At 44.1% G+C, this 12,661-nt stretch overlaps 1 protein-coding gene and 1 long non-coding RNA gene across 8 annotated transcripts in view; one reads left to right on the forward strand and one right to left on the reverse strand.

Moving 5' to 3' along the window:
• Window positions 1-3,013: 3,013 nt before the first annotated feature.
• On the reverse strand, window positions 3,014-7,978 carry TEX51 (testis expressed 51). 7 transcript variants are annotated; one of them, XM_077861329.1, is made up of 8 exons: window positions 7,732-7,978; window positions 7,558-7,632; window positions 7,239-7,328; window positions 6,980-7,084; window positions 6,802-6,885; window positions 5,587-5,662; window positions 5,392-5,500; window positions 4,494-4,622 (listed from the first exon to the last, which is right to left on the reverse strand). In XM_077861329.1, the coding sequence occupies exons 1-7, from the start codon at window positions 7,931-7,933 to the stop codon at window positions 5,425-5,427; spliced, it is 708 nt and encodes a 235-aa protein (XP_077717455.1). In that variant the 5' UTR covers window positions 7,934-7,978; the 3' UTR covers window positions 4,494-4,622; window positions 5,392-5,424. The 7 variants fall into 7 exon arrangements, with proteins under 7 accessions (XP_077717452.1, XP_077717457.1, XP_077717455.1 ...); XM_077861332.1 differs by lacking the exon at window positions 4,494-4,622 and adding an exon at window positions 4,826-5,040 and having other exon boundaries at window positions 6,980-6,997; XM_077861328.1 differs by lacking the exon at window positions 4,494-4,622 and adding an exon at window positions 4,826-5,037.
• Window positions 7,979-8,042: 64 nt separating this feature from the next.
• LOC144291938 (uncharacterized) overlaps window positions 8,043-12,661 on the forward strand; it is a 34,789-nt gene continuing 30,170 nt past the window's right edge. The window contains exons 1-2 of the long non-coding RNA XR_013359479.1: window positions 8,043-8,228; window positions 9,856-9,953. This is a non-coding gene — a long non-coding RNA (uncharacterized LOC144291938). The remainder of the gene's footprint in view (window positions 8,229-9,855; window positions 9,954-12,661) is intronic.

Genomic DNA, 12,661 nt, shown 5'->3' on the forward strand with positions numbered 1-12,661 from the left:
GATGTAGCATATAGTGATTCAACAATTTCATTCAACATCTGGTGCTCATCACAAGTGCCCTCCTTGACTCCCATCATCTATTTCATTCATCCTCCCACCGACCTCCCCCCTGGTAACCATCAGTTTATTCTCTAGAGTTAAGAGTCTATTTCTTGGTTTGTCTTTTTTCCTTGTTTGTTTTGTTTCTTAAATTCCTCATATGAATGAGATCATATGTACTTGTTTTTCTCTGACTTATTTCACTTAGATTATGTTCTCTAGATAAATCCATGTTGTTGCAAATGGCAAAATTTCATTCTTTTTTTATGGCTGGGTTTTTTTTTAAGATTTTATTTTATTTACTTATTAGACACACACACACAGAGAGAGAGAGAGAGAGAGGCAGAGAGAAAAGCAGACTCCATGCAGGAGCCCGACATGGGACTCGATCCCAGGGTCTCCAGGATCACATCCTGGGCCAAAGGCGGTGCTAAACCTCTGAGCCACTGGGGCTGCCCTATGGCTGGGTATTAAATAGTTCTCAGGGGCAGTCCAGGTGGCTCAGCGCTGCCTTCAGCCCAGGGCCTGATCCTGGAGTCCCAGGATCGAGCCCCACATCAGGCTCCCTGCGTGGAGCCTGCTTCTCTCTCTCTGTCTCTGTCATGAATAAAAATAAATAAATAAATAAATAAATAAATAAATAAATAAATAAATAAATAATTCTGAATGAGTAACATCATCTGGACCTGGAAGCGCTGGATGTGGAGGTACACTGAAGGTGCCAAAGCACATGCAGCCTCTGTGGACTTCTGGTGTGGTCACCAAAGATTACATACATGTTGGTGCTGTGATGAAGTCATCCCCCACCCTTAGGAAAACAATATGAGAACAGAACAAGAAATTCAACAAAGAGATAGGAAAACATGTAAAAGAACCAGACAGAGATTTTGGAGTTGAATATATATCTAAAGGGAATGAAAACAAGCTTTTGAGAAGATATCTACCCTTTCTGTTCATTGCAGCATTATTCACAACAACCAAAACATGGAATCAACCTAAATGTCAACGGATGAATGGATAATTGATGATAATATAATATAATGTAACATAATAATAAAATATGTTAAAATATAATAATATATATGTATATATAACATGAATATTCATGTTATTCAACCATGAGAAAGAAGGAAACCTGCCATTTCCAACAACACAGATGAGTCTTGAAGGCATTATGCTAAGGGAAATAAGTCAGAGAAAGACAAATACCATATGAATACCTTATGTATGAAATCTAAAAAACCCAAACTCATAGAAACAGAATAGAATGCAAGTTGCCAGGGGTTGTGGGTGGGTGGGGGAAATGGGAGATATTGATCAATGGGTATAAATTTCTAGTTATAAGACAAATAAATTCTGGAGACATAATGTATAGCATGGTGATATTAATAATACTATATTATATACTTGACAGTTCCTGAGAGAGCAAATCTTTAATATTCTCACCAGAAAACAAAAAGATGGTAATTATGTGATGTGATGGAGATGGTAGTTAATGCTATAGGTAGGCATTCTGCAATTTTGTAAGTATATCAAATCAACACATTATACCTCCTTAAACTAACACAATGTTAATTGTGTCATTTTTATCAATAAAGCTGCTAAGAATATTTTTTGATGCATTAATCACACATATTTTAAAATTTTTATCAGATAACTGATATCTGGATCGGTTGTAGGTTTTTTTTTTTATTGTCTGATTTTTCTCTTGATTCTGTTTTGGCGTGCTTAATAATATATATTTGAATACTGGATATTGTAAATGAAACATGGTAGTGACTTTAGATATAATTTTCCTTTAGAAAATGTTTACTCTATCCTCCAGCAGTGATAGATATAGAATAAGAATAGGTCTCTTTAATTTTGTCAGAGGCTGTGTTACCTTGAGGCTGGGCTCCATGCTCTATAAGGATTTGTCTGCCTCTGGTGTACTAGGTTATCACCAACCACTACCTTGGGGTATTTATTAAAACTTGTGTTCGTATGTAGGTCACCAACTCTAATTTTTATTTCCCTAGCACGCAAATCTCTGATAAATTGATTTCAGAAATTTCCTGTTTGATTTCTTTGTCTTTGGGTCTGTGCTGGTTAAGAACAGGAACACTCCTGAGAGTGCAATCCATTTGTGTCCTTTTCTGCACTTCTGTACTTTCAGGTTTCTCTCACGTTTTATCTTGGCAAGGTAGAACTTCACATTTTGTCTCTTTGGCCCATGATATTGCTAAAAGCTGTGTTGGCAGAAGCCAACAGAGGCATCTGACAGCTCCCCTAAGCTTCTTAACCTCTGCTGCTGAAGCCCAGAAGTGCAGAGGGGAAGCTCACTGCAGGGCAGCAGCTCACCACAGAGAGCTCTACTTCCCTTTGGGACCTCGGACAAATTAGGGATCTGATGCCTTAAACAGACTTTATGTTTTGTTTTGCTCTTTTGATGTATTTTATTTTTGGTTGCCCTTGGTGGCAGCCCTGGTGTGTTAAAAGCTGCTCTGTCATAGCTGGAAGCATAAAGTCCTCCAGAGTCTATATTTTGACCTGACTTAAAATTCCTTAATTTTTCTACTCTAGCGGAACTCAGTATTACTTTTCATGTAAATATACCCTCAAATTATTAAAAAAAAATCTGTTGATAAGAGATATACACATACAGACACACAAACTCATAAATTATACTCAGGATTTTCTATTTTCACTGCATGCATCAGAAAATAGTTGCTCTGGATACTTTTGAAGTAATGGTTTAAGTCCCAATTTAAATATAAATAGGAAAACAATATCACCACCATGAAAGCCCGGCTTTTCCTCTGTCGTGGGTGGCAGCCAGCTTTCACAGACACAGAATCACAGTTTCCTGGAGGTCTATTTCTACTGCCTGGTCCATTTCTACTGCTTCTATAGCTATGTCTTTATGCTTTCTCCAGAAACTTTACATCTATGGACACTTCCTCAGTTTTTTTTTCTTTTTTAAGATTTTATTTATTTATTCATGAGAGACACAGAGAGAGAGGCAGAGACACAGGCAGAGGGAGAAGCAGGCTCCATGCAGGGAGCCCGTTGTGGGACTTGATCCTGAATCCCAGGATCACGCCCTGAGTCAAAGGCAGACACTCAACTTCTGAGCCACCCAGGCGTCCCTTCCTCAGTTTTGTGAAGCAAGGAGTGTCTGTGGGGCTGGATGCGGGGATATCTCAATTTCCAACATGTGGAGCCACATCTGCCTGGGCACAGATACCCTACCCCTCTCTGGATCCCTGTCCTCTCCCTGGGACTCAGGTCTGCCACTGGCAAAACCATCCACTACTTCCCCCTAGCCCGCCCTGCTCCCTTTGAGCCTGGGTACCTCTGTGGGCCCCATCCAGCCATATCACATTTCTTGAAGTTGCCTGAACCTATCAAAGCCTCTCATATCTCTGCTCCTCTGCAACACTGAACTCTTAATGAAAACAGTTCTCCCTCCCTTCCTACCTTCCATGACTTCTCACAGTTGAAGACCCCACCTTATGGGGTGGGGGGTTTCCTGGATCCCTCTGGCTGGGGATGGAGATACTTATGGCTGGGGTCCCACAGCTGCCCTTAGCCATTGTGCTCCCTGTCCTGGTTGGTTTATGGCCTATATGCATCTTGCCTCAGTCTCTTGCAGTCCCCACCCTCACCCACCACCACCACCACCAAAGGAGTGGCCCTTATGGCAGGGTGGTTCTATAGAGTCAGCTCACTTCCAGCCTAGGTGCTAGCTCTGGAAGAAGGGGTACTGGCAAGACCTACAGAGACAAGATGTCTTATTTCAGGAGGTGGGCTGTGGGTCCTGGCAGGATTTCAAGGGACTGGAGGTGAGGGAAAGAGATGAGAACATTACATTTTGACCTATAGCATGAGCAAATGTAAGATGGCAAATGTGAACCTAGTGGGCTCCAGGGTCAGGGCACAACAACCTGGTTGAAGTTTGACATCCTCCCTGCATGCTCAGATGGGGGAACAGATTCACAAGGGGGAGTCTACAACCTTAGCATCAGAACCAGGACTCGAGTCCAGGTTCTGGGATACTGGTCCTTAGCTCTGGTCCCAGACTTGCTTCTTTTCAGCACCCAGGGTTTGACCTGCTGACCAGGGCTCTGGTGCTGGCAGTGGCTGAAAAGCTGTTGGATAGGTCCCATCAGAGCAGAGCCTGATCCAAGGACAAGAGTCTGGGAGTACCAGTGAGGAAGGGCACAAGGTTGAGGGGAAAGGGAAGAGCTGTGCCTGGAGGACTCAGAAGTTCCATTTAATCTGGCAGCCTTGGGTTCAGACAAGGAAAAGGACATAGGGATGGAGGAGGAGGAGGCAAACCCCTGCCCTCCCTCCCCTCCTCCACTCCACTACCAGAGGCAGAGTCAAGGAAGTGTCATTGCTAGCAGTACCAGATTCACCGGGGACCTGGGTGTTCCTAGGGTGGGCATCTTGGCCAGGATGGAGAAAGGTCTGCTGTTAATGTGATTTGAAGTCTGTTTTCTGGTGTCTGTTCCTCTGCCAGTCCCTGAGCTGGCCTCTCATTGTCTCTGTTCAATACCTGGACATAGGGACCCAAGCCATCTCTGTCTTCATCTCTGGTGCTGGAAGTAGATGAGGCCAGACTGAGCCTGTGGAGATACCACTGCTGGAGCCAGAGCAGTAGGAGAGGGGCACTTCAGGACAGGAAGGGTGGTGGGCCAGCAGAGGGAGGGTGAAAAGAGGGAATGAGCCCCTTTATGACAGTATCGGGAGGATCTCGGTGCCAGCTGTGTCTTTCCAGGCAGGAAGCAGATGCTACAGCCCATCAGAATGGGAGGAAGGTGTTTTACTGAAAAGTATTTGCAAGGCATGGGTATAGGGAAACCACAAGACAGAGTGTGGTCTCTTTGCCACATAACTGCTACCACCCCAGATTGGAGGGGGTCAGGGAAAGGACAGTTACTGGAACTCAGAGATGAGATAGCTTCCTGACAGCAACTGGGTGATCTCCGTTCAGAACACTGAACTGCTGAGTTCCTGCTGAGAGAGAAGAAGCAGGGCATTTCAACCCGGACCTTCTGTATGCCCTTGCGTCTGTCCCTCTGAACTCCTGCTGGCTGAACCTAACCAGGAGCAGAGAGCAGGAGGGCCATGTTGGCTGTCTATACAGATCAGGGAGCATAGTGGCCCATGGTGGGGAGAAGGTCTACAGAGAGACAAGTAGAGCTATGGGTGGAGGCCACCTTGTGGAGCTTTGCTGCCACTATGTCCTGGGCCCCTGTTCCTGGGTGTGTGCTCACATTAAGGGGGGTTGGGGTCTCCTGAGCCCCAGCCTTGAATCCACTCTGCTCTGGATGTCAGACCCTGAGAATCAGAGTTGGGGCCTCTAACCTTGCTACTTGCAGCTTTTCCTCCTCGGGAGACCTACATTCTGGCAGGGGTCTCCTTTCCCAGCACCTTTTCTGCTTCCTTTCTCTTCTCACGCCAGAAAATGTACCATCTGGGCCAGGAAACAGGGTGGAGATGGATCAGTTAAGGAGTAGGTGTGTCTTCCTTGGGGATACTGGGGCTTGGAGAGTCACTCACCCACTTCCAGCTATGGCTGCCAGAAGCAGAATAATGCCAAGGCTTACAACCCACGTGACGGTACTCCTGGTCCTGTCTGGGGTGTAAAAGGGGTAGCCAGGTTTTTGGGGAGCAATGAGAGCCATCTGAGCCCAGAGAGGCTACATTCTTTCCTCCTTTTATTTGTCCATTCAGTCATTTGTTTGCAAACACTGATTACCTACTGTGTGCCTGGCATATATTTAGAGACAAGTGAAACATGGTCCCTGCTCCCTAGGAGGTCGACAAACAATTATGGTGTGGTGTCCAAGGGAAGAAGAGCAGGAGAGAACAGAGGAAAAGTTGCCAGGAGGAAGGCTGATGAGCCTCATGGGGTGAGAGCTGGTCAGGGAAACCTTCTTAGGAAAGAGACTTCTGGCTGGACTTTGAAAGACAAGTATAAATTCAATTCCAGTCCCACAGTCAAGCACAAAACTGTGCTCCAGGCAGAGGACACCGAATGTTTAAGGATAGAAGCATGAAGCTGTATGTATGTATGTGCAGCATGTCAGAAGCTCAGTGTGGCTGGGGAAGAGTCAGGGGGCAAGTGATCAGGAGCTATTCACACAAGGCCTTCTGAAGAGGTGGGCTTTATCTGGTGGGCAATTGGGCTACAAATAGTAAGTGTCATAAGTAGATTTTCTCCTTGAGGAAGTTCTTTGGTTGTTGAGTAAGATGTGGCCAAGAAGGGGCACAGAAGCCAGTTGAGAGATGCTGGCATAATCTAGATGAGAAGTGAGGATGTCTGAAGAATAGTGGTGGATATTGCAATGAAAATATGGCAACACATTTAAGAATTGTTTAAGAAGATTTGGTGATTGCATGTATTGCATATGAGGGAGGAAATTTCCTAGTTTAGGAGGCTTAGGGCTTAAGGTTGCCATTTGCTGAGAGAGGCCCTGATGGAAGAGCAGATTGGGGATGGGAGAGTTGAGTTTGAAATATGCTTACAAGCATGTTGGCTTTGAGGACCAGGGGGACTTCCAAGGGAGATGTCCTAGGGGCAGGTGGCTTTATATCACTGAAGATGGACATACAGCATTAAGAAATCCCAGGAGGTGCTATGTTCTCTGGTGAGGATGGAGAGCAAGGAGAGCTTGGGGTTTGGCAGAGGAGGAAGATAATCCAGAGAGAGACAGCAATGACCCAGCAAGGAATGGGTGCAGGCTGGAGGCAGGATGGCTGGCTGCCACTGACCTGGGCAGAGAGTGGGGTCTTTGCAGATAAGGGAATGTATCTTGCAGTTGGCACAGTTGATAACTTCTAGTGTGGAGTGTAGGTCTGTGAGAAGAGATCGGCAGCAGCCTTAGCCAAGGCCATGTGCCCCTAACCTCTCATCCCCTCCCCCTGCTCCCATGTCCCCATACATACTCACCACAGGTCTTGTTGCAGGCTGCCCAGGAGGGTGAGATGGTGAAACTGAGGTGCTGGGGGAGGCAGACAGAGCTAGGAAGGGTTGGGGTATCATCAAGAAAGGGAGCTGGGAAAAGGTACGAACAGACACCCAGTATGTGGGCAAGGGTAAGGATTCCTGGGGAGGGACATGACAGGGACTGCAGACTGCACTCTGCTCCCCTCAGTCCTGGGTGAGGTGAAGGGATGGGTGGTGGGCAGGGGCCAGCTCCATCTCTCACCCCTCTCCTTCAGCTCTTCAGATATCTTATTCAGCCTGTCAGTAAACACCTGTTTCTGGATACGAATCTCTTCCAGAAGTGATGGTTTATCTGAGTAGAAGAGAAGGGTACTCTCATCACCCACATTTTAGAGGTGGAAACAATTATGTAACTCAAGGTAGGGAATCCAAGCCAGTTCTTCAAACAGAAGCTGCATAGAGAATACAGATGCTGGGTCTCTTGCCACTCTTCCCCACACATCCCCACCCCAAGACAGCAAGCCCTCTGGGAGTGCCTTGGGGAACTGGACTTTGTCAACACAGGCCTGGGGCTTCCTCACCATCTCGAAACTTCTTGATGGTTTCATCTATATGATTGAATAATTTGGCTGTTGCTTCCTCCATATGGTCCTGATCTGAGAATGGGATGTGGGGTGAAGGGCAGTTGGAGGTATAAGATCCCAGCCTTGGTAAAGGGGCCAGCCTTGATCCCTGGTGTCTAGGCTGTGCCTCACCAAGATATTGGGGTTCTAGGAAGACACGATCTCTCTTCAGGAATAGGGAGTGGACACTTTGGGAGAGCTCTGCAGGTGGCCCTGGGGTGCCCCAAAGGATCTGCAGATCATAGTCTATCAATGGGGGCAGTTCTGGCCAGCAGTGGAGGCAGCTTTTCCCATTGGTGGGGGGCAGGAGACACCCAAGCAGGAGAAGCAGCATCTTCTGGGGTCTTCCCTCTGTGTCCTTAACACCCTGCCTAGCAGTTCCACACGGAATGATGATACTCCTTCCCCCTGGAAACCACATTCTCTTTACAGAACAAAGTAAATTCTGCAGGGTAAAGTGAAGGCCAGTTATGGTACAAAACTAGTCTTTGGTGTCAGACCCAATTCAAGGCTTCAATATCTTCCTCTGAAGATGAGGTCACTGATGTACTCAGGGAGGATGTGAGGATCAGAGAAATGGCTGTGCAGTGTTGTGGCTGATGGTCAGCTCTCCTGATAGCATTTACCATGTAAGAAATAGTTCAACAGGCTGAAATTTGAGAGGTTAGGAGGGAGTAGCACAGAGAGAGGATTAGTTGTGTAAAGAACCTGAATCACTTTTCCACATAGAGATGGTCAGCCAAGGGGGAGCTTATGGAACATACATCTTTTTTGTGGCACATATAAACTAGCCACTGTCTTGTGCCTGTCCAGGCCAGAGGGACTTAGCTATTCTTATCACAGTATAGACAGGCTGTAGACAGAATTCCAGCCTGTGCTTGGATGTACAGAGAGAGAAGTCATCTTTGGGTCAGTAGTTCTTATGTGCAATGTGCATTGAAGAAAAGCAAACTCCTTACGCTTGAGTAAAGAAAAAGCCAGTGGGATATTTGTCACTGCTTAGCTGGTAAGCTTTGTCCTTCCATGCCATGCTTCCAACCAGCTTCTGAATACCTTGGGCTGGATTATGAGCAGCTGAAAGCCACCAGGCATTTGAAGAATACTTCTTACATGAATAATAAACTAAACACCCCCCCCCCCACCACAAACACAAAACAATAGCAGGAATTCAAAACAAAAGTGATTAAAAATAGCAGGAAAAAGAAAGGGTACAAAGATATGGGGGGGAAGCAGAAGAAAACTTAGAACTTAAATAAATTATTGCTTTCTCCAGACAAGAAGAGGCTGCTATGTAAAGGAAAAATAGAATAAGAAAGAGTTATTGGAGATTAAAAATATGATAGCAGGAATTTAAAAAATTCCATAGAAGACAAAGTTTCAGATATCTCCCAGACAGAGGTACAGAAAGAAAGAAAGAGACAAGAAATAAGAATGAAAAGTTAACATTAAAGAACCAATCCATGAAGTCCAATATTTAGCTAATACAAATTTCAGAAAGAAAGGACAGAGAAAATCAAGGGGAAATTATTTATGATAGAAATTGAGTAGGAAGTGTATACAGAGAAGAATTTTATCTTATCGGGAGAGGTGTTTGGAGGATGGGCATCAAGATTTGCCCGAAGAAATAGCAGTTGAATTGGTAAATTCTGTCAGATGGGCTCTGAGATGAGAGTGTGATTCTGAGTACTGTACAGCTGTTCCTTTCCCAATGATTTGGGATAGTTTCAGGGTTAAGGAATTAGCATACTTTTTTCTACTCAGGGCATGCTCTGGCTCTGGAAAGGAAGGCCCTGATTCTCTGGAGTCAGGGCTGGGAAAAGCAGTGGTCCCTCCCCTGATACCCTGGATAGCATGCAAGCCAGAAGCTTCCAATGCTTGTCATCACTTGTGAGGGAGCTCTGCCCAGCCGGTATGAGAACAGAGGATTGGCAGGAATGATACAAGGAAGACATTTTATAAAGACCTGAGTTTCCATATTGAAGGGGCCCACTGAGTTGGTATCCAGGGCTAGGAATAAGAAAAAACACACCAAAGCACAGAGCAAAAATACACCATGTACAATAATCAGAATGACTTCAGGCTTCTCATGAGAGCAATATAGGAAAGTAGTAGACAATGGAGAAATACTTTCATATTCTGAGAAAAATATATCCATTTTAGAACTCCATACTGAGGGAAAACATCAGTCAAGGAGGAAGAAGACTATTTCATCTAGATAATGAATGTTTAAAATTAGCTTCTATTACCTCTTCTCAGAAAACTATTGGAGGATGTGCTCCAACTAAATGAGCAAAGCAAGCAAGCAAGATAATAACACGGAATTCAGGAAACGGAGAATCTAGCCTTGCAGAGAGGTGAGGAGAACTTCTGTAGTGACTGTTGAGGGACACCCCAGAATGATAAGCAGTCTAAACTATTTGGCTCTCCTTGGGTGAAGAAGGGCCTGGAGCAGGTTGCTTTGGTCAGCCTCCTCTAGGCACTGGGTTTCTTTTCTGATTTGCTTAGGTCTCATTTGCCCTCTTCTGCTTTTCCCTTGCAGAAATAGTCTTTTCTCAAAATAGAGGTGGTGATGTTTAATACTCAGGCTTTTATTTTGAAGATAAAATAATCAGAGTAGGTCTTTAGAGTGCTTTGGCATCAGGCTATCAGGAAACCCCTGCTTACATAAAGGGAACATTCTGTAAGATGCAGCCATACTTGGTGGAGTTCTACCCTGAGGTTTGGGACTAAAGCCCTAGAGTGTGCTGCATCTTTCTTTCTTTCTTTCTTTCTTTCTTTCTTTCTTTCTTTCTTTCTTTCTTTCTTTCTTTCTTTCTTCTTTTTTTTTTTTAATTTTTTTTATTTATTTATGATAGTCACACAACAGAGAGAGAGAGAGAGGCAGAGACATAGGCAGAGGGAGAAGCAGGCTCCATGCACCGGGAGCCCGACGTGGGATTCGATCCCGGGTCTCCAGGATCGCGTCCTGGGCCAAAGGCAGGCGCCAAACCTCTGCACCACCCAGGGATCCCCTGCATCTTTCTTTCCCTTAGTTTATGCTTGTCCTCTGGGAAACTTGAGGGTAAGATTCAGGTGTCACTTTGTTCTTGGCCCAATACCATCTCAACTGTCGGTCGGTCAACTAAAGTGGTACCAACATTTTGGAGTGGTGTTAAACATAGAATCTCAGAGACCACAGATTTGGGAGCTTTTAATCCAACCCACTGCCTATGGCTGGCAACTCTTTGCCTATTCATTTTGCCTTGATTTCTCCTCTTCTTTTTTAAAACTTTTTTTTTTAAGATTTTATTTATTTATTCATGAGAGACACACACACAGAGGCAGAGACACAGGCAGACGGAGAAGCAGGCTCCATGCAGGGAGCCCGATGCGGTACTCAATTCCGGGACTCCAGGATCACGCCTTGGGTCAAAGGCAGGCACTAAACCACTGAGCCACCCAGGGGTCCCCTCTCCTCTTACTTCTAATTTAATTCAATAATATGTTGTATACCTGGAATGAAGTAGGAACTTGAGCTGAATTAGAAGTCCAAATAATAAAGGCAGTCTTTTCCATTGCTAGGCATCTTGGGGGTATCAGAACCTTCTGTATTCTGAGATCACCTTTATCTTGTGCTTCCTACAATGTGGGCATGTTTCATAACCCTGAGACAGGATACAGAACAGCTCATCCAGTTTTTGAAGACAGAAATCAAGCTGCTTCGTTTGAGGCCAAACATCTTTTCTTTGGCCCAACAATTTTTTTTTAGGTTCCCATCTTAGAATATGATTATATGTCTCCTCCTCATTCTGATTACTTTCCTTTTAAACTATTATTCTCTGACTTTGGCAGGATAGAATTTGCAACTGGATCATCTTTGACATTCGTAAAATTTGTTTGATACCCTCCTATTTCCATTACACTATAGATTTCCCCACATATTGCTTCATAACAAATTGCCATAATATTAGTGGCCTAAAACAATACCCATTTATCATTTCATGGTGTCTTATAGGTCAGAAATTTGGGCACAGCTCACCTGGATTTTTTACTCTGGGTCTCTCAAGGCTGAAATGCTGATGTTGCAGAGTTGACCCTTGGACAACACGGGTTTGAACTGTGTTTGAATATATAAACATAATTTTTTTCAATTATATTATTGAACTACATTATATATTATATACTATATATATAATTTATATACATTATATATAGTATTATATATTATGCTATATATAATGTATATAATGTACTTTCTCTTCTTTATGATTTCTTAACATTTTCTTTTCTATAACTTATTGTAAGAATAAGGTATGTAATACATATAGTATACAAAGTATGTGTTAACCAACTATTTATATTATTGGTCAGGCTTCAGGTCAACAGTAGGGTACTAGTAGTTATATTTTTGGGGAGATAAAAGTTACGTGTGGATTTTCCATTGTTTGGAAGGGGGCAGTGACTCTAATCTCTGTATTGTTCAAGGGTCAAATGTATATCATAACCTAATCACAGGAGTGAAATCCTTTATTTTCACAGCACTGCCTTATGTTATGGACACCAGGGGATAAGAATACTGGGTATCATCACAGAATTCTGCCTACTACACCTCTAAATCCCAAATATTTACTCTTTGGAACTATGATGATGTCACCTGCCCCTCCCTTCACATAATTAGTCACCAACTTGGGTTATGAAACTATGCCTCTCCAGAGCCCCTTACTTTTAAAATAAATTAGTTGGAAGCATAGCTGCAATGCAGTTAGTTAAGGGCACCATAGGTTAAGGGCACCATCCTTCATTAGACTGACCTCACTTCAGACACCAGTCACGGGTTCTGGGTCCCAGGCTGTCTTAGCTTCTAACGACTTGGTTACAAATAAGGGGGTTCCCACTATCAATCCTGGTTTCATAATTTGCTAGAAAGACTCACAAAACTCAGGAAAGTGCTATACTTATGATTATAGCTTTATTATAAAAGATGCAAATAGGGAACAGCCAAATGAAGAGACAAATAGGAAGGTCACAAACACAAAGCTTCTGTGTCTTCAGGACACATCACCCACCCTGGTACATTCCTCCT

Source organism: Canis aureus, chromosome 20 (genome assembly GCF_053574225.1).
Source record: "Canis aureus isolate CA01 chromosome 20, VMU_Caureus_v.1.0, whole genome shotgun sequence".
NCBI lineage: Eukaryota > Metazoa > Chordata > Mammalia > Carnivora > Canidae > Canis > Canis aureus.